The sequence below is a fragment of the Lathyrus oleraceus genome, chromosome 2 (assembly GCF_024323335.1).
Source record: "Lathyrus oleraceus cultivar Zhongwan6 chromosome 2, CAAS_Psat_ZW6_1.0, whole genome shotgun sequence".
NCBI classification, from domain to species: domain Eukaryota; kingdom Viridiplantae; phylum Streptophyta; class Magnoliopsida; order Fabales; family Fabaceae; genus Lathyrus; species Lathyrus oleraceus.
In genome coordinates this window covers 492,562,441-492,584,421 of record NC_066580.1, presented here as the reverse complement: position 1 = coordinate 492,584,421, position 21,981 = coordinate 492,562,441, and the positions used below count along the sequence as shown (strand labels likewise).

Genomic DNA, 21,981 nt, shown 5'->3' with positions numbered 1-21,981 from the left:
CCGTGCCTGGATTTGGACGGTGAGGTGAACTATATGTTCACAAATAGTCGGTACCGCATGCATGGAGTCTCATTGCATAATTGATGTATGGCGTATAATATGAATGGATGTATTCCAGTATTATACGTGTGTTGCGTGTTGTGTGTTGTGTTGATGTTGAGTATGATTGAGTTGATATTGCCGTTGTTGAGTGTGTAATCTGATTTAGGTGATGAAATGTGTTATTTACTTAACATGACATGATATTTTATAATGCTTGTTATATCGATTGAGGAACTCACCCTTACACTATTTTTCAGGTAACGAGCAATGAGTTGAGTAGAAGCTAATGCTTGGAGTCTAGTGTAGTCTCCTTAGTGGGTCGTGCTCTGATAGATGTAACATCGGGATGGGATGTTTTAACTTGTTTTAAATGTTTTATTATTGGTTATGAACCATTTTACATGTAATGTTTTACATGATTGATGAGATTTCTATCCGCTGCGTTTTATGCAAATGTTTATGTTTTGAATTAATAAAAGAGCATGACCGTTATATTGGTAAATGGTGTGCAGTGTTTGTGTGTGACACCCTTAAATGCATAATTACTCTGAGTTTTATATGTTGTTTTAATTAAATATTTGGGGTATTTTAGAAGGGTGTTACATTAGTGGTATCAGAGCATAGTCGGTCGAGTCGAGTCGTAATTATTTTGTTCCCTGTACGGGATAGGTGTTGTGTAACCCTATCAGTACTTATTGTTTTAGCTTGTTGGGTTTTCAGAATAGAGATGGCTGGAAGAGGTAGAGATGATGCTGCGATTGCTGAGGCTCTGGGTATGCTAGCTGGAGTACTTGGAGGGAATCCGAATGTTGTGGGAATGGGAGCTGCTCGTCAATTGAGTGAGTTCCAGAAGAACAATCCTCCAATGTTCAAGGGAGCATACGATCCAGATGGCGCTCAGAAGTGGTTGAAGGAGATCGAGAGGATCTTTCGAGTGACTGAGTGTGCCGATAACCAGAAGGTCAGGTTCGGTACGCATATGCTGTCAGAGGAAGCTGATGATTGGTGGGTTGCTACCCGCACTGAGTTGGAATCTGCTGGAAATGCTGAGATCACTTGGGCTGTGTTCAGAGAGAGATTCCTGAGGAAGTATTTTCCAGAGGATGTTAGAGGAAAGAAAGAGATAGAGTTCTTGGAATTGAAGCAGGGCAATCGGTCGGTTACTGAGTATGCTGCTAAGTTCACAGAGCTGTCGAAGTATTACACTCCCTATAATGAGGCTGCTGGAGAATTTTCGAAATGTGTGAAGTTTGAGAACGAATTGCGTCCCGAGATCAAACAGGCTATTGGATACCAACGGATCAGAGTGTTTTCTGACTTGGTTGACTGTTGCAGGATTTTTGAACAGGATTCCAAAGCCAGAGCGGAGAGCTATCAGCAGAGGGTTGATAGAAGAGGCAAGAATCAGAATGATCGTGGGAAACCGTATGCAGCTGGCAGAGGTTTCCAGAGTCAGAGTGGGATGAAGAGGCCTAGTGGGGGAGACTCTAGTGCTCCTGCTAAGTGTTACAGATGTGGTCAGGCTGGACATCGTGTCCATGAGTGTACCAGTGCTGAGAAGAAATGTTTCAAGTGCGGAAAAGGTGGTCACTTGGCTGCAGAGTGCCGGTTGAAGACTGTGACTTGTTTCAACTGTGGAGAGGTGGGTCATATTAGTCCACATTGTCCTAAGCCAAAGAGAGAGAATCAGTCGGGAGGCAAGGTCTTTGCTTTATCGGGTTCTGAGACTTTTGCAGATGATCGTTTGATCCGAGGTACGTGTTATATTAATGGATTTCCTCTTATAGCTATTATTGACACCGGTGCTACTCATTCCTTTATATCTTTGGATTGTGCTGTGAAACTTAAGTTAGAGATATCTGAGATGTTGGGTAGTATGGTGATTGATACTCCTGCGAAGGGTTCAGTGACTACTACTTCAGTTTGTTTAAATTGTCCCTTGAGTATTTTTGGTAGGGACTTTGGGATGGACCTTGTGTGTCTTCCACTAGTGCAGATTGATGTTATCCTGGGTATGAACTGGTTGGTGTTTAACCGAGTTTATATCAATTGTTTTGATAAGACAGTGATCTTTCCTGAGATTGAGGAAGGGAAGAGTTTGTTTCTATCAGCAAGGCAGGTGAATGAGGAAGTAGCAGATGGGGCAGAGTTGTTTATGCTGTTAGCGACTTTGGAGGCTAAAGATAAACTGGTGATTTGTGACCTGGCTGTGGTGTGTGATTTCCCTGATGTGTTTCCGGGAGAAGTGAATGAATTGCCGCCAGAACGTGAAGTTGAGTTCTCGATTGATTTGGTACCTGGTACTAGACCGATATCGATGGCTCCGTACCGTATGTCTGCTGTTGAGTTAACTGAATTGAAGAGTCAGTTGGAAGATCTGTTGGATAAGAAATTTATTCGTCCGAGTGTGTCACCGTGGGGTGCACCAGTGTTATTGGTTAAAAAGAAAGAAGGTACTATGAGGTTGTGTGTGGACTACAGGCAACTGAATAAAGTGACGATCAAGAATCAGTATCCTTTGTCGAGGATTGATGATTTGATGGATCAGTTGGTTGGTGCGAGTGTGTTCAGCAAGATAGATTTGAGATCGGGGTATCATCAGATACGTGTGAAAACTGAGGATATTCAGAAGACTGCTTTCAGAACAAGGTATGGACATTATGAGTATTCTGTAATGCCTTTTGGTGTGACTAATGCGCCTGGAGTATTTATGGAATATATGAATAGGATTTTCCATCCGTACCTAGATAAGTTTGTTGTGGTGTTTATTGATGACATTTTGGTGTATTCGAAATCTGAAGAAGAGCATGTTGAGCATTTGAGAGTGGTTTTAGAAGTTCTCCGAGAAAAGAAGTTATTTGCTAAACTATCCAAGTGTGAATTTTGGTTAGAGGAGGTTAGTTTTCTTGGTCATGTGATTTCAAGAGGTGGTGTTGCTGTTGATCCTTCTAAGATAGAAGCGGTATCTAAGTGGGAAGCTCCGAAGTCTGTTGCTGAGATTCGAAGTTTCCTTGGTTTGGCTGGTTATTATAGGAAGTTCATTGAGGGATTTTCTAAGTTGGCGTTACCGTTGACGATGTTGACTAGAAAGGGGCAAGCGTTTGTTTGGGACTCAAAATGTGAAGAAGGTTTCCAAGAGTTAAAGAGAAGGTTGACTACTGCTCCTATTCTGATATTACCGAGTCCGTCGGAATCATTTGAAGTTTACTGTGATGCTTCATTGTTGGGTTTGGGTGGTGTGTTGATGCAGAATAAGCAGGTTATAGCTTATGCTTCGAGATAGCTGAGGGTTCATGAGAGGAACTATCCGACACACGATTTAGAGTTGGCAGCTGTGGTATTTGTTCTGAAGTTATGGAGGCATTACTTGTACGGGTCAAGATTTGAGGTTTTCAGTGACCATAAAAGTTTAAAGTATTTGTTTGATCAGAAAGAGCTGAATATGAGACAGAGGAGATGGTTAGAGTTTCTGAAGGATTATGACTTTGGTTTGAATTACCATCCGGGTAAAGCAAACATAGTGGCTGATGCATTGAGTCGGAAATCATTGCATATGTCTATGTTAATGGTTAGAGAATGGGATTTAATTGAGCAGTTTAGAGACTTAAGTTTGGTGTGTGAGAGTACTCACAATAGTGTTAAATTGGGAATGTTGAAGTTAACGAGTGGTATTCTGGATGAGATTAGAGAGGGTCAGAAATCCGATATGCTTTTGGTTGATAAGTTGACTTTAGTGAATCAAGGTCAAGGTGGTGAATTCAGAGTTGATGGGAATGGTGTTTTGAAATTTGGTAATCGGGTGTGTATTCCGGATGTTACCGAACTTAAGAGGAGTATTCTGGAGGAAGGACATCGTAGTGGCCTGAGTATTCATCCTGGGGCTACGAAGATGTATCATGATTTGAAGAGGTTATTTTGGTGGCCGGGAATGAAAAGAGAAATTGCGAGTTTTGTTTATTCCTGTTTGACTTGTCAGAAGTCAAAGATTGAGCATCAGAAGCCGTCTGGGCTAATGCAACCGTTGACTATTCCAGAGTGGAAGTGGGATAGTATCAGTATGGATTTTGTGTCTGGTTTGCCGAGGACAAATAAGAATTTTGAAGCTATTTGGGTGATTGTTGATAGATTGACGAAATCGGCTCATTTCATTCCGATCAGAATGGATTATCCGTTAGAGAGATTGGTTGAGTTGTATATTGAGAAGATTGTAAGTTTGCATGGTATTCCGTCGAGTATTGTTTCAGACAGAGATCCTAGATTTACATCGAAATTCTGGGAAGGTTTGCAGAGGGCTTTGGGAACTAAGCTGAGATTGAGTTCTGCATATCATCCGCAGACTGATGGTCAGACTGAGAGGACGATTCAGTCACTGGAGGATCTTTTGAGGGCTTGTGTTTTGGAAAAGGGAGGTGCTTGGGATTGTTATTTGCCTTTGATTGAGTTTACCTACAACAATAGTTTTCATTCGAGCATTGGTATGGCACCGTTTGAAGCTTTGTATGGTAGGAGATGTCGGACACCTTTATGTTGGTATGAGTCCGGTGAGAGTGCTGTGGTTGGACCAGAGATTGTTCAACAAACCACGGAAAAGATTAAGATGATTCAGGAGAAGATGAGAATTGCTCAGAGTCGTCAAAAGAGTTATCATGACAAGAGGAGGAAGTCACTTGGATTTCAAGAGGGAGATCATGTGTTTCTTCGTGTTACTCCGATAACTGGAGTTGGTCGAGCTTTGAAGTCGAAGAAGTTGACACCTCGATTTATTGGTCCTTATCATATTTTGGAGAGGATAGGGGAAGTAGCCTATCGTATCGCTTTACCGCCCTCACTTGCGAATTTGCATGAGGTTTTTCATGTGTCTCAGTTGAGGAGGTACATTCATGATCCGTCGCATGTAGTCCAAGTAGATGATGTACAGGTGAGAGATAACCTGACTGTTGAAACATCGCCTATGAGGATCGAGGATCGAGAATTGAAGCAGTTGCGGGGTAAAGAGATTGCCTTGGTGAAGGTAGCTTGGGGAGGACCAGCAGGTGGCAATGTGACTTGGGAACTGGAGAGTCAGATGAAGGAGTCTTATCCGGAGTTATTCGCTTGAGGTATGTTTTCGAGGACGAAAACTCTTTTAGTGGGGGAGAGTTGTAACACCCCAATAAAATAAAATAATTATTTAAATTAAGTTAATAGTATATTATTAATTTAATCAAATAATTGGATTATTTTATTATTGGAATATTATTATTGGATTTTTAATATTATTATTGGAATAATATATAAGTGGGAAATAAGGGAAGAGTCCCATTGGAGTAAAAAGGTTTTTACGTGAAACACAGAGAAGCGATTGTGAAAGAGGAAAAAAGGGCAAAGAGGCAGAGCAAGAGGAAGAAGGTTGGGGAAGAGAAGAGCTTGGAGCTTGAGATTCGCCGGATTAACTCAGGTAAGGGGGTTTATCGTCGTTTAATGGGTATTATGGGTTAGCATGTAATGGGTAGTGATAAACCGTTGAATTGACCCTAATTGGGATTGTTGAATGCTGAAAATTGTGATGGATATGTTGTGTTAAAACTGAAATTGAACCTGTATTTGAGTGTGTTGTAATTTCCCGAACGTAGAGCTTTTTACGGAATTGGAATCGGAGGTCCGGAAGTCCCCCAACGGCGGAAAATGCAGAGAATTCTGCATTCTGCTTTGTGTTAGCGCAGGAACTGCTGTTTTGTCTGCGTTAACCGGTTAACCCAGGGTGTTAACCGGTTAACACTGTTGCGAATTGTGAAATTAGTGTTGTTTTGCCTGCGTTAACCGGTTAACCCAGGGCGTTAACCGGTTAACACTGTTGCGTTTTGCCAGAAAGTGTGTTTGTGCTGCGTTAACCGGTTAACCCAGGGCGTTAACCGGTTAACACTGTTAAAAAGTGGAAAAATGGATAATTTTAATGTTGTGTACATAATTGATGTTTGGCCTATAGTGGCGTATGATGTAATAGGGATTAATTCCCGCTATTTTGAGCAGTATAGGTATTAGTAGAGTGTGCTAATAATGTGGTTAATTATTTGACATGATATGATGTTTTGATACATGTGTTGATGATGTTTGATAGTATGCATAATGTTGTGAATGTACATGTTATGTATGCAATTGTGAATGGACTGTTGTATGGCTTAGAGTGTGAGCATATGTCCATTGTAGATTTTGTTGTTGATGTTGTATTGCTAGATGATTAGCATGCATATGGTGGCCTTTAGGGTGGTAGCTAATTCCCATGGTGAGGAATTAGTGAGTTAGTCATTTTGGACTGTTGTTGATGTTTGCATGCTAGGTGATTAGCGTGCATAGCATGGCCCATTTGGGGTGGTAGCTAATTCCCATGGTGAGGAATTAGTGAGTGAGTCACTAGGTCTCAAATGAGTGGGGCTAGTGGGCTTGGTAGCCGTGCCTGGATTTGGACGGTGAGGTGAACTATATGTTCATAAATAGTCGGTACCGCATGCATGGAGTCTCATTGCATAATTGATGTATGGCGTATAATATGAATGGATGTATTCCAGTATTATACGTGTGTTGCGTGTTGTGTGTTGTGTTGATGTTGAGTATGATTGAGTTGATATTGCCGTTGCTGAGTGTGTAATCTGATTTAGGTGATGAAATGTGTTATTTACTTAACATGACATGATATTTTCTAATGCTTGTTATATCGATTGAGGAACTCACCCTTACACTATTTTTCAGGTAACGAGCAATGAGTTGAGTAGAAGCTAATGCTTGGAGTCTAGTGTAGTCTCCTTAGTGGGTCGTGCTCTGATAGATGTAACATCGGGATGGGATGTTTTAACTTGTTTTAAATGTTTTATTATTGGTTATGAACCATTTTACATGTAATGTTTTACATGATTGATGAGATTTCTATCCGCTGCGTTTTATGCAAATGCTTATGTTTTGAATTAATAAAAGAGCATGACCGTTATATTGGTAAATGGTGTGCAGTGTTTGTGTGTGACACCCTTAACTGCATAATTACTCTGAGTTTTATATGTTATTTTAATTAAATATTTGGGGTATTTTAGAAGGGTGTTACAACGTGGAGTAATCAACTTCCTTTCAATCAGTGAAGGATATAATTCAGCATGGGTCATCAGAATAGGATCAAAAGAAACCTTCTTCCTATCATAGCTAGTGTTGGTTTGATTGTTGTTTTGAGGCTAGTAGGTCTGCTGTTGCGGACGATGTTGTTGCTGCTGATACTATTGATGTTGCTGTTGCTGGTTCTGATGCTGATAATGTTGGTTTTCCCTGAAAGCATGTGCTATATGAGCCACCTGATGCTGGTTACTGGCTGGGTGCACAGTCTTCCTTTTCACAAAGGGTCTTCGTTGTTTTACATGGGAGGACACGTAATGTGCCTCTCTATCTTTCTTCTTGGCAAACTCCCCATGACATTTGGCAGAAGAGCCTTCTTCTCTGGTCAGGCGCCCTTCCCTGACTCCTTCTTCTAGTCGCATCCCCATATTCACCATCTTGGTGAAATCAGAGGGAGCGCTAGCAATCATCCGCTCGTAGTAGAAAGAGCTTAAAGTTTTGAGAAAGATGTTCGTCATTTCCTTCTCTTCGAGCGAGGGCACAATTTGTTCGGCCATTTCACGCCACCTCTGGGCGTACTCCTTGAATGTTTCTTTCTCCTTCTGGGATATAACCCTCAGTTGGTCCCTATCGGGAGCCATATCAACATTGTACTTGTACTGCTTGACAAATGCTTCGCCAAGGTCGTTGAAAGAGAGAATATTTACACTATCCAAGCCCATATACCATCTCAAGGCGGCACCGAACAGGCTGTCCTGGAAGTAGTGGATGAGGAGTTTATCATTGTCAGTTTGAGTCGACATCTTGCGTGCGTTCATCACAAGATAGCTGAGCGGGCAAGTATTTCCTTTGTACTTTTCAAAGTCAGGCACTTTGAACTTGATAGGAATCTTGACATTTGGCACGAGGCACAGCTCAGCAGCAGATTTGCCGAAGAGGTCCTTCCCTCTTAGAGTTTTAAGTTCCTTGCACGGCTCAAGGAATTGATCATTCATAGTGTCCATTTTCTCGTACACATATGGGCCCTCAGATGGCTCAGAGTGATAAATGGTGTCATTAACTCTCGGCAAAGTGTGCACAACTGGAGGTGGCACAACGAGGATCGGGCTAGATGCCGGCAGAGAAGTAGATGTAAGGGCGAGACCCTTTGGAACAAAATTAGCGGGCATCCCCCAGGGAAACCCGGATGGCATAGAAGACAGAGCAAAATGAGCACTGGCAGCAGGCACGGTAGAGGAATCTACCTCTTAAATGACCGTCCTCTGGGGAGGAGTTGAAGGCGTTGGAGAAGACTGACTTTGGGCGGCCAAGAATGACTCCATCAGGGCAGTCAATCTTGCCACTTCCTCCTTGAGTTCTCTGTTCTCTTGCTCGAGGTGATCCATTAGCTTTGAAGAGTTGGCTCTGGTGTAGTACCAGTGCGTCAGCTTGTCTTTGAAATAAATGAAGAACACAGAGTTAGACCACTGAACAAGAAGCCCTGAACAAAACCTACTTATGCATATGATGCATGCAATGTTTGTGCATATGATTTTATTTTTAATCAGAGGAACTTTTAGAGGTCTATTTGCAAATATCTGGAAAATATTAATCATCTTAGACATATATGGAATAATCATATCAATAATATCTGGAAAAAATTTTACACCAAAGAAGTACGGTCTTGGTAACCAAATACGATACAAGAGAGAAGGAAAATGAACATCCTATGGAACCCTAGAAGCAATCGTCCAAAGCTCTCGAGACCGGAAGATAAGTTGCACGAAGCCTTTTCACCTCCCTCTCATAGGTTGCCTCCATATCTGCCTTCTCCTTGGCGAGTCGATCATACTTCCTCTTCCAAAACCTGGAAGACTGAGGAAGAAGAGAAGTGACCACATCATCAGGCTCGTCGATGACTTGATGCTCCAAAAACTCTATCAAAGCATCCTTATCTCTAAGTTGCTGAAGTAGCTCCTCTCGCTCACGGACCCAAGCATGCGAACGGTCTTCATCTCTCAACTCCTCTACTCCTTGGTTAGGGAGGGTTCAAGGTCCAACCATAACCATAGGTGTAGGTCTCGGTGTTGGTGTAAGCCCTAAAAGCCAATACTTTTGGTACTTGTATCGAATTATTTATTAATAATAAAAGGCTTTTTCTTTATTATGTTTGTTTAATAAAGTCCCTGGAATAGATAGTCCGTTTAATGTATCAAGTGTGACTTGATCATGAGAGCACATTAAACATAGGAACACTATTCTTAAAGTATCCTTAGTCGAGCTTTATTGTGAAGTGGGATAACATTAAAGCATTAAGACTATCATGTTTGTAGACTGATGATCACATCTCATGGATCATGGATAAAGAGTTATCAAGTCTTAAACATAGGTATGAATATTAAGAGTAATATTTATACTGGATTGACCCGCTATGAGAATACTATATAGAATGTTATGCAAAGTGTCATAAGTTATTCTCATGGTGATAATGGTGTATACCACTCTTTGACCTGAAACCACTATGGACCCTAGATGTAGAGTCGAGTGCCTTATTGCTGATCAAACGTTATTAGTAACTGGATGACCATAAAGACAGTTGATGGGTACTCCACGAAGCATGCTAAGGGACATGAGTGACCTAGATGGAATTGCCCATCCTTCATAATAGGATAAATGTCTATGGGCCCAATATTGAACTGGACAAGGATGACACGGTCTATGCCTTGTGTTCAATATAGACATAAGGGCAAAAGGGTAATTATACACATAATTATTATGATAGGAGGTTTTGTCAGATCACATGACATTTTCGTGTCTTGGATAGCAGTGATGTGTTGCTAGATACCGCTCAGTGTTTATTATGTTAAATGCGTGATTTAATATAATTGCCAACGTCGCGAAAACCTACAGGGTCACACACAAAGGACGGATTGATGAGAAATAGAGTAACTAAGGAACACCGTAAGGTACGGTGCACTTAAGTGGAAGATGAAATATGGTAAGGTACCAAATACTTAAGTGATTTAGGCATATTATGAGATATGGGCCAAAATACACTTAAGTGGGCTTTTAGCTTGAAGCCCACACAAGTGGTTCTATAAATAGAACCCTTGGGTAGTGTCAAACCCTGATTTTGGTCCCCAAAAAAAATTTAATAAAATAATAACTTCCAATCTCCGAAAACCTCAAGCATCACAGGCATGGTGGCATGGTGTTTCTTTTCTCCAAATATATTCTATTACAAACCCCTTTCTTAGAAAGCCCTCACCTTTGCAAACCATTCTACAAAGGCATGTATGGTTCCACCAATGGAATATCTCTTCGCAGAAAGTTTTCAACTTTGAGCTCTGACCACTGTGAGAGATTATCATAGGAACGTTCCGCCCAAGAAATTCTACTGGGAAGACTTAAATTTCCTTGGAGGAATCATCAATCAAAAGCAGCATTTGAAACATTTCATGATTTTAAGACTCTATGGTTACCTTGAGGTTTAGTTATTGAATCAAGTTATTATTCAGTTGTGTTATTCTTCAAAATCATGTTTTGAATGCAAATGGCATCACCTGCATCGATTACACTTAGGTTAATGCTTGAGAAAGGGTTTGTGTCATCTATGCAATTTCTGTCCTTGATTGTTCTTCATAGTGTGAGGACGGAAATTAGAACACATCTTGTATCGAATTATCTGCCTAAAGTTTGTGATTTTTTATATTGTTTGAAGCATAAAAAAGAGCAACATGCAATTATGTTAAAACCAGATATTTTGGTATTTAACCTCGTTTCTTAATGCTCGCGTGAGGTTTCAATTGGCTTTGGAAGGCTTGTGTTTAATTGAATTAATGCCTCTAATTGGGATAGTGACTGATGCGCACCCCATTGTGATCATTTCACATATGCTAGAAATGATTGGTTTGAGAATTGAAATGATGGAATTATAATGGCATAGTTACAACAGTTTATGTCCGGCACCCTTATCAATTTTAAGATACTTTTATTGAGCATGCACTTCAAGTTTAACGACATTGATGCTGCGGCTAGGCTTATTTTGGTAATAAGTAGCCCACATAATTGTTGCAGTAATGAAGAATATAGGAATCATTTACAAAACAAAAAAAAAAAAACTTTACTTTATCACGTGTGGATCGGCTAATCTGAAAATATGCATTAAAGATACATATATGTTGCCCTTGTCAGCTTATCAGAAGAGGGGAATGCAGAGAGAAGCTGAAGCAAATAAAAAAAAGAAGAAGACTAATTTGCTCAGCAAATTGTCTAATGGTGCTATTCACAAACACACTACATTCACGCTCCCACTCTCCTCTTTTCCCATCCAAAGTGTCGGTAATCCAAAACCTCACGCTTTCAATCTCTTCTTCTTCATTCACTTTCTTAGCTCCATCCGGAATTCGTAAACGCATCGCTACACTCCGAGAAGTTATGACTACTTACAAGACAAGGGTCTCCCGCAATGGAAACTTGGGTAAACTTTAAGTCGGCTATCTCTTTCCTGAGATTGGCAGAAGAAAGTCTGCACATTTGCAACCATACCACCATGCCATGATACACCTCCAAGTCTATTCATTAGTCGGCGCACCAAGAAACCAAGCATGCGGCTGTCCATTGACGAACCTACCAATTCACAAGGCAATAATGTCAGTCGAACATGGCACCAACAGCAACTTGTAGCAGGAAATTCATAGCAGTCCCAAAAAAAGATTACAATCATTTCTAATTCCATCTATGCACAATCCATCTAAATTTTCTAACATCCATACAATTTACAAGCATTTCAAAAAAAACCACTCCAACAAGGAAGCATACCTTGTGGCAAGCAACATCAGACTTTACCGGTGGACAAGCCAGCATTCATAGGCGACACTTTATGCAATGCCCTCAAGGTTTGTTAGGGAGGAATTTTGAGAAGCTCATACAGTGTGATCCCCGTCTCAATTTTCTGAGCCAACAGCAGGATTTTGTGTTGGAGTCTCCTTATTTTGAGACTGGAACTGCAATTCACGACCGCATTGAAACCAGTGATGGTTTTGGTAGAAAAAGTGAAGGGCATGCTGGGATTTTTGTATTGCAGGATGTGGAATCGGGATCTGCAGGTCAATCATCTTCTTCCCGAAGTGAACATAATCTTATGGGTAAAGCTGTTGAAAACAATTTCCAAGAAATCACCTCACCTAGCTCAGTGATGAACCCTCATGCAATCATAGGTTTCAAGAGTAGAGGAGCTGAATCATTGAAGTTTCTCAGCAACTTGGATCAAATCAAGTTGCCTGGTCTTCACCCTTCTATGTCGATTGAAGATTTGGTTAATCACATTGGACACTGCATTACAGAACAGATGGGACCTGAAAACTCCAGCTTCGCTAGTGACAGAGCAAAGTTGGAGGAATTCACACAATATTTATTCAACGACTCTCAAATCCAACCAGCCTCTGATGAACAGAATGTCATGTCAAGGGTGAACTCCTTCTACAACCTTCTTCAGAAATACCCTAACAGCCATCCAAAACTGAGTTCAAAACCAAAGCCATGTAAGAACCGAAATTACTCATGTTTTCACCAAGTTCACTGCAGTAAAAACATAGCAATTAGCAAGGCGTCAGAAATTCAAAAAATGCCCAAAAGAGAGTTGAGACAAAATTCAAAGAAAAAGCATAGGTTCACGTTACCTTTTTCCAAATCCAAGCATCAAAGAGGCAGACCAAAATTCTGAGCACCGAAAGGATTTGGCAGAGACGCCCCTTCTGGATCTCCATAGACCAATTTGAAACCCTAGCCTATTGAATATAAAGGGTGAGAGTGGAAAAGATTGAAAAAAACGAAAAATCGGAGGCGACCACAAACAAAACCCTAATCCCAAAAACAGCAGAAAAAACCTGAAACCTAGCGAAGGGAGGTTGTTGCAAGCTCCTCATTACCACCGCCGAAGGTGAGTTTTTTTGCTTGAATCTCTCTGAAGCATTTGTTTTTGGCATGTAGAGTGAGTTTGGGGATGAGGTTGAGATTGGGAGATGGAATGAGAACGAGAGGGTTGAGGTTCAGATTTAGGGCGTTTGAGAGTGATGGAGAGATTGAGTGAGTGATGGAGAGATTGATGCAAGCGATTGGGAGATTGGAACGACGATGAGAGTTTGAGAGAGAAAGAGCTCTGTCTTCGTGAGGAAGACAAACGAATCCTCTGGATTTGTTTCGTGTCCCCAATTCATTTTCTTTTTATTTTTATTTTTTTAAGAGCATTTAAAATTCCTTTTAAATTTTTTTAATGACCGTTTAGTTCTTCTTTTGCAACCTTTCCAGTAATTATTATATGCTGGAGTTAATGGCATTAACGTGTGGTTATCTCAACCCAACAGCCAGGCGGCTAGGGTTGTGTTTTATATTCCTCCATCATTTAATTAAGTGGTCCATTAATAGTAGCCCATCTCATTTTAATTAATTTGTTTTCTAAACTATCTTCAGCTATTTCTGTTCAAATATTCAAGTTATTATTAAAATTATAAATAACCATGAGTGGCCTAGTGGAGAGAAAGTAGTTTCATTGTCTTTAGTGGGGTGGGTTCAATACTTGGGGATAGCAAATCTTCATGTTTCTATTTGTTATGCTTACTATTTTATTTAATTTTTGTATATAACTTCTACTATTTATTTTACTTTAAATTTTTATCAATTTAATTTGATCGTTATTTAGTTGTTTGTATCTTTAAATGTTTACCTTTTAGATTTAATTAATGGTTGAATTTCCGATATTGTTTTTTTATTCGATTAGTCGATTTTTGTGTGTCAATTAATCTAGTTAAGTAATTAGTACCCATGTCCATACTTTTACACATGTAAATAATTACATTCAACATTCAATTTCATTTCCTCATCACCTTCAAATACAATTTCAAGCCCTTCTTCCATTAACATTCCAATATTCAAATCTTTTTCTAAATAAAACGTGAAGAAAAAGATTATCCTGGATGGAATATCCAGTTATAATCCCGAATATTAGGCTCAAGCTGTAAGAGCTTGCAAGCCGTAAATATTCGTCTTCTCTCCCATACTCCAATATTCAAATCTTTTTTCTAAATAAAACGTGAAGAAAAAGATTATCCTGGATGGAATATTCAGTTATAATCCCGAATATTAGGCTCAAGCTGTAAGAGTTTGCAAGCCGTAAATATTCGTCTTCTCTTCCACACTCTAATATTCAAATCTTTTTCTAAGTAAAATGTGAAGAAAAAGATTATCCTGGATGAAATATCCAGTTATAATCCTGAATATTAGGCTCAAGCTGTAAGAGCTTGCAAGCCATAAATATTCGTCTTCCCTCCAAAACATTCGTAAATATTCGGATCATTTTCGTAGCAATATTGGAAAGACACAGACTGCCTGGGTGGAATGTCCAGACGTAGTCCCGAGTCTTAGACCCAAGCTGTAAGAGCTTGCCGGTCGTAAGTATTCGTCTTTCAAACTTTAAAATACTTAATTCCTACCTTAATACTTTTTCAATAAAGATGGAAATGGAACATGGTGTATACCGTGCACTCCTGAGATTAATATTCGAGGCGGATGCCTCGCCTATCTTAGCTCTCGCCATCGTTTAAAATTGTCAATGTGGTTTCTTCAAACCCTTTCTCAATCAAACCTCAAAAACACTTAATGCTTATTAAACATTCTTGCAAATAAGATGGAAATGGAACGTGGTGTATACCACGCACTCCTGAGACTAGGATTCGAGATGGATATCTCGCTCATCCAAGTTCTCGCCATTACTCAAAACACATCAAACCAATCAAACTCTTTCTCGCCGCCGTGCGATTGACTCTTAAACCTTTTCTCAAACGAAAGGTACTTTATTTCAAAACAATGCAAGGCAATGTTTTTCCACCTGTTTTGGATAGTCCAACAATGTTTTCGTCGATTTGACACAAAGTAGCTTTCGCTAAAATCGACCAACAAACAAAACATTTTTCTACCCAGAACTACATAAGCCTTGACTTCTATATTGAGATACGTAGGAGTAGGATTTGTAAATCTTGTCAGGCCCACTAATAAAAAACTTAGGTTTAGTCCTTCGTCAAAAAATCCAAAAATATTCTCCTCTCTTCTATTCTTTCTTTCCCACCTAATAACTTAAAGCCTAACATTTCAAACTAACACTACGCACACAACTAACCTAATGGTTCCCGTTGAGTACAACGGACGTGAGGGGTGCTAATACCTTCCCCTTGCGTAATCAACTCCCGAACCCTGATATTGGTTGCGATGACCATATCTTATCCTTTCTTTTAGAGGTTTTATCGATATTTCCCCTTTCCTTTTTAGGAATAAATAAAGTTCGGTGGCGACTCTGTTCAGTCCATCATTGCGAGCGTGCGATCGCGCTTCGCTTAAAGTCGTATCCCCATTTTTCGAGGTGCGACAGATGGCGACCCTGTTGGGGACTAGGAACATCCCTAAGTGAGTCAAGCCTAGTTAGGACGTTTGTGTGCCTTTTTTGTTTACCTATGTGGCTTTTCTTTATTATTTTTACTATCTCTATTGTCATATTGATATGAATTTGTTGTATTGGTTCGATTATGGTTTGGTACTTGGAGATACTCTGATTGCAAACCTTGAGGGAAAGACTTTTTACCCGAGTCTCGAGTAAAAACATAAGATAGGACAAGGTTGAGTAGTGCGGGTCCGCGAGATGTATTTCTCGTTGGGTCGGTACGAGAACCTTACTTAGAGTAGATTCTTGAGAGGATGTTGTCGCTCGGCAAGTAAGTTGCCGTAAGCTTCGATATTTTCTTTAGGATCCATGACTCTGAGAACCATTTGTAGAACCTTAGTTCTTTGTCCAACTAGGAAAGATGGTTGCGTAGTGTGGGTCCGCGAGATGAATTTCTCGTTGGATCGATGCGAGAACCTCACTTAGAGTAGATTCTTTAGATGGAGTTGATGCTCGGCAAGTAAGTTGCCGCAGGTAGCAAACAGTCTAATGGATCCATGACTCTAGGAACCTTTTTAAAAAAAACCTTAAATCATACCTGGTGAGAACCTTGTTCTATATAAAGCAATCAGACTTATCCATGCCTTAAGCTTATTGAACCTATACAAAAAAATGCATCACATTCATACATTGCATCAACATCATAAAAAGCAAGCTCTTAGTTATCTCTTATTTGTTTCAGGAATTGAGAACTTGAAAATGACAACTTAAAGGAGACACACTTTCACGCTTAAGTACAAGGAACCTAAGTTGGACAGTCTGAAGGGTTTGATCTCTGATTTGACTCTCAGCAGACGTGATGAGTTCGGAAAAAACTATGGGAAAATTTTGAGCCTTCTAAATAAGAAAGTTGACTATGGAATTATCGGCTCTTTGGCACAATATTATGATCCACCTCTACGCTGTTTCACATTCGCTGATTTCCAGCTAGCTCCTACTTTGGAAGAAGTTGAGAGAATCGTGGGTCTTAAATTGAAAGATTTTAATCCATTTCCAAAGCTCGAAGAAGATATGGGCCCAAAGAAGATAACTTCAGCCCTAAGTATCAATGTTCCGACTGTTCGAGACAATTGGGGTGAAAAAGGGGGTTGCGAAGGTTTTGCCGCGATATTTTTGGAAGATTTAGCTCTAAAGTTCAAGAAAAGTGGAAATTGGAATGCATTCTATGTTGTGTTGGCTTTATTGATCCATGGGATTGTGCTCTTCCCAAATGTTGAAAAATTTGTTTGGTCAAGTAGCCATAGAAGTCTTTCTCTCTGGCAATCCAGTACCGTTTCTCTTAGATGACATTTACCATGCCCTTCACGCTCGACATGAAAAGAGGGGTGGAACTTTGTTGTGTTGTGCTCCTTTGCTTTACACTTGGTTCATGTAACACATGCCCGAAGAAGGTCCTTTTGTGGCAAAAGAACTTAAGTCTCCTAAAAAATTAGCTTCTCTCACCGCAAGTTCCATCAGATGGTATATCCGAGAGTGGGAAACCCCAGACATTATAGTCAACTGTGGGGAATTTCCTAATGTACCGTTGTTGGGTACCAAGGGTTGCATCAACTATAACCCTATATTATCTCGAATATAACACGGTTACTCCATGGATGGTCCTCCTGACGCAAAGGACTTACAGCCATTTGTGCTCTCTGACATCCAAGCAAGCAATCCTGATGTAAGAGCAGTACGAAAGGCTTGGTTAAAGGTTGTAAGAAAGGGTAAAGAGTTTGGAAAAAGAAACATTCTCGCCAAAGAACCTTACATTCAATGGGTGAAGGAAAGAGTTGAGGAAATCCATTTTCCATTCATCTTGAAGGCCTCAGCTTTTCCTAAAACTCCTGAGCCCAAGTGTATACTCCCTGAGGACATGGAGAAACTCGCTACTAAGGTTAAGGAGCTCGAATTGGAGAATACTGAATTACGGATTCAGATGAACCGAGTTATCTTGGAAAATCAGAATTTGAAAGAGGAACGTAAGGGAAAAGCCCAAGAACTTGAGGATAGCAACAAGAGAGCCAGGCTATTGGAAGACCAGAAAGATGATCTTGATCATATCCTTATAGGTTCCACATCAGTGATCCGAACCAGGAAGGAAGAGCTCAAGAAAGCTGAGTATAGGATCTGTGAGTTAGGGAGAATGTTGGATAAATCTCTTATGGATAAAAAAGAAATTAAGCTCGACTTTGAGGCACAGATCCGTGAATTGAGGGATGCTCTGAAGAAAGGCGAGGAAAAGTTGTCTCGCGAGATACTCCAAAAGGAAGAAGCTAAAAGAAACTGTCACCATCTCAGGTACCAGTTGGAAGAAGCTACTAGGAGGTTTGCAGTTTTGGAGACCCAAGAAGGTGATGCAGCCTACTTACTCCTAAAGAATGATTGTGTGTATTGGAAAAGGTTGTATAGAGAGGCTAGAGCAACCTTAGATGAAGATCAAAAGGTCATCCAGAAACTCCAAGAGCTCTATGTTGAATGGAATGGCAAGTTCCGCAACTTAGCTAGGTTTGTTAACCTCAATATGTTGGAACTCCCAGAAAAACTCCAGGAAGCGGATTGGTGTATGTGTTCAGAAAACACACCTCCTCAAGTTTTCAATTTCGTCAAGTTTATCAAGAAAATGATGAATGAGCTCACCACAGATCTGGCTACGATCATAAGAGCTGAGACATAACTTAAGTTTACTTGTACTTGAATTTGAATTGTTGGTGTTTAAATCTTTTTGTATTCTAATCATGTGTACTTGAAGTTAAATCCTTTTGTATTCGAATTTGATTTTAATTAATGGAAGTTGTCATTTTGGGTCTCAATTATTACATGTTGTTCTTATATTCTAACATTGCTGGAATAAATAATAAAGATAACTAAGAGTTTTGCAAACAAATGCATCCATACATGCATTCATACATTTTCAAAAAAGAGAGTCTCACTCCGCCCTTTCTTCCACCAGTTTCACGCTGAATTTTCAACACCAGTATAATACTCGCGCCAGAGCAAGACAGAGAATGGCTGAACAAGAACAAGAGAGCGCCCGAGTTAGAGCTGAACTAGACGAAATCAAAGGAGGCATGTCCCATATGAGAGAGATGCTGCAAGCTTTAACCTTCAAGTTTGAGATTCCACAAGCAACCGTGATTTCAGAGACCACGGGCCCAGCAGTGGAAGTCCCACCTCAGAGGACGTTACCCTCAACCATTCCTCCGTATGGGCTACCATATGACTTCGTCCCCCGAGCGGAGGTAGTGCACGACATGGGGAAATCTGTCCAACAAGCCATGCCATTACCGGTTTACACCGATGCACGTCCAGTCATCTATACTGTGGTTCCACCAGCTGCCTATGCTAGGCATATTCCTCATTATGAAGATCAAAACCACATGTATCAGACTGTCGACTCAACCGTTGCTGGTGACGAAGTAAGGCTTGAGGACTTCAGGGAGGTAAAGGAGAACATGCAGCTCCTTGAGAAGAAATTCCGAGATTTAGAAGGAGACCACGTCTTTGGATCTGCTGCCAAAGAAATATGCCTTGTATCCGGGTTGGTGATTCCAGCAAAATTCAAAACTCCGGACTTCGACAAATACAAGGGGCATACTTGTCCGAAGAGCCATCTCATCATGTATTATCGAAAAATGGCTGCACACGTGGAGGACGACAAGCTGACAATCCATTGTTTTCAGGACAGCTTGAGTGGGGCTCCTTCCAAGTGGTATTTGAGTCTGGATCAGAATAGGATCAGGTGTTTCCAGGACCTGTCAGACGCGTTCATAAAACATTACAAATATAATATGGACATGGCGCCTGACAGAAGACAGTTGCAGAGCATGTTTCAGCATGACAAGGAGTCCTTTAAAGAGTACGCTCAGAGATGGAGGGAGCTGGCTTCTCAAGTTGAACCACCTCTAGCTGAGAAGGAATTGGCTGAACTGTTTATTGACACTGTCCAACCTCAATTCTATGAGAAGATGGTTGGAAGTGCTTCCCTGGGATTCTCGGAGCTTGTGGCTATAGGAGCTCCCGTTGAATATGGTGTAAGGAATGGCAAACTGGCGGCTGTAGCTGGAACTTCAAATGCTAATCAAAAGAAGTTCTCTGGAGGGTTTCCTAGAAAAAAGGAAGGGGAAATAAATGTTGTGACTGTTGGTCAAGGAAGAGCTCCTCCAAGAAGGAGACCACAACAATACTCACCTCAACAGTATGTTCAACAACCAATTCCCTATCAGCAACCCATGTATCCCGTCCAGTGTGCCCCGCAACCATACGTAGCTGCTGTGATGCCTACATTCAATCAACAGCCTGCTCAGGCTTATCAAGCGCCTCCAGCGTATCGACCAACTCCAGTTCAACAACGTGTTGCGGCTCCGCCAGCTTATCAACAAGCACCAGCAGCCCCTGTTTATCAACAACCGAGAGCTCAAGCGCCAAGGCAAAATGCTCAGAACCAGAACAGGAGGCAAGGGGAGAGGGCGACCTTCAATCCAATCCCAATGTCGTACACTGAGATTTATCCCTCCTTGTTGCAAAAGTGTTTAGTGGTTCCCAGACCTATGGGACCTCCACCTGACCGTCTTCCTCCATGGTACAACCCTAATGTACACTGTCCTTTTCACGAGGGTGCCCTCGGGCATGACCTAGAGGGTTGTTACGCTCTAAAGCATAGGGTTCGGGAATTGATTGAGAGCAAGATCTTGTCTTTTAAGGACATGGGACCTAACGTGAAGAACAATCCCCTTCCTCCCCATGGAAATCCTGGAGTCAACGCCATTGAAGACGCTTCTGTTGGTGTTACGATTGATAAGGTGGAGGATGTTAAGACTCCTTTGGCAGCATTCCATGCCCGATTGGTGGAAGCTGGTCTGGTTAATGTTGATCATGACAACTGTGAAGAGTGTGCCACACACCCAAGAGGATGTCAGGTGGTACGAGACAATATCCAAAACTTGATGGATGAAGGAGTGCTTCAAATATCCAATGCTGGGAAGAAAGAGGACGTGTTGGTGATTGAACCTTGTTTCAATTTACCTGAACCAGTTGAAATCCCATATTATAGTGGTGGAGTGGTCCCGGTGAACAGTAAGTCGTCGCCTGTCGAGATATGTATGCCCACACCTTTTTCATACGAGAGCACCAAGGTTGTACCTTGGAAATATGAGATTACCGTTGTAGACAAGGTAGTTGATGGAAGTTCAGACGCTGAAGTGACAGAAGCTGTAAGTGAAGACGTCACCAATATTGCAGGAATGAGCAGAATGACCCGTAGTGGTCGAATCTATACGACCGAATTCAACGTGACTCCTCAAGGGCCAAACAAGGAATCAACCGTTGCAGCTCCCACTAAAGAACCCGAAGTGGTCCAATCCGAAGATGCTGTTGAATTCTTAAAGTTAATCAAGAGAAGTGACTACAAAGTGGTGGATCAGCTGCATCAAACACCATCTAAGATCTCTATTCTGTCTCTGTTATTGAGCTCCCAAGCCCATAGGGAGGCTTTGTTGAAGGTGCTTGTTCAAGCTCATGTAACACAAAGCATAACAGTAGACCAATTTGATGGAGTAGTTGCAAATATCACAGCCTACAATACTTTGAGCTTCAGTGGAGAGGAATTACCCGAGGATGGACAAAATCATAATCGTGCCCTCCATATCTCGGTAAAGTGCAAAGATGATGCTTTGGCAAGAGTTTTGGTTGATACCGGATCTTCTCTGAATGTTATGCCAAAGAGAACACTCGCCAAGTTATCTTATCAAGGACCAGCTATGAAGCCTAGTGCCTTGGTAGTGAAAGCTTTTGATGGTTCCAGGAGAACCGTGATTGGAGAGGTTGAATTGCCCATATTGATTGGCCCTCACGTATTCTTGATTAATTTCCAAGTCATGGATATTAATCCAGCATATAGTTGCTTATTGGGACGTCCCTGGATTCATGCTGCAGGGGCAGTCACCTCCACTTTACATCAAAAAATGAAGTTTGTGGTGGACAATCAATTGATTATCATTTCTGGGGAAGAGGACTTTGTGGTTAGTCACCTTTCATCCTTCAGATATATTGAGGTTGATGAGGACGCTTTGGAAACTTCTTTCCAAGCTCTTGAAATAGCCAACGCCACTTTTGTGGAAATGAAGGACCCTGTTGGGAAAGCTTGTTCATCTTTTCGCTTCTCTGAAAAGCGCAAAGTCTAGCATCGAAGGAGGAAACCCTGAAGGTTGGGATCAACTTATTGATATTCGTGAGAAGCATGATCGCTTTGGTCTGGGATATGTGCCTTCCGTTGTGAAAGGAGCCCGAGTCCCTGCAAAGGACAACACCCGAAGCATCCAGGAAGTGTTCCTTAGCACAGGATTCATCCATGGAGATCAGGTCAATGCAGTTGAAGATAGCACCGAAAATGAAGATGAGCCATGTTTGGTTTACCG

General features: G+C 41.1%; 2 protein-coding genes and 1 pseudogene across 2 annotated transcripts; all 3 read left to right on the top strand.

Annotated features, from left to right (window-relative positions):
- Positions 1 to 10,303: 10,303 nt before the first annotated feature.
- LOC127123954 (pentatricopeptide repeat-containing protein At4g17616-like) lies at positions 10,304 to 11,245 on the top strand (annotated as a pseudogene).
- A 664-nt stretch (positions 11,246 to 11,909) lies between these two features.
- Positions 11,910 to 16,873, top strand: LOC127123953 (uncharacterized). The gene is made up of 3 exons (XM_051054121.1): positions 11,910 to 12,670; positions 13,087 to 13,143; positions 16,514 to 16,873. The coding sequence occupies exons 1-3, from the start codon at positions 11,978 to 11,980 to the stop codon at positions 16,871 to 16,873; spliced, it is 1,110 nt and encodes a 369-aa protein (XP_050910078.1). The 5' UTR covers positions 11,910 to 11,977.
- Positions 16,874 to 18,573: 1,700 nt separating this feature from the next.
- On the top strand, positions 18,574 to 21,747 carry LOC127123952 (uncharacterized). The gene is made up of 2 exons (XM_051054120.1): positions 18,574 to 21,199; positions 21,500 to 21,747. The coding sequence occupies exons 1-2, from the start codon at positions 18,574 to 18,576 to the stop codon at positions 21,745 to 21,747; spliced, it is 2,874 nt and encodes a 957-aa protein (XP_050910077.1).
- Positions 21,748 to 21,981: the final 234 nt, after the last annotated feature.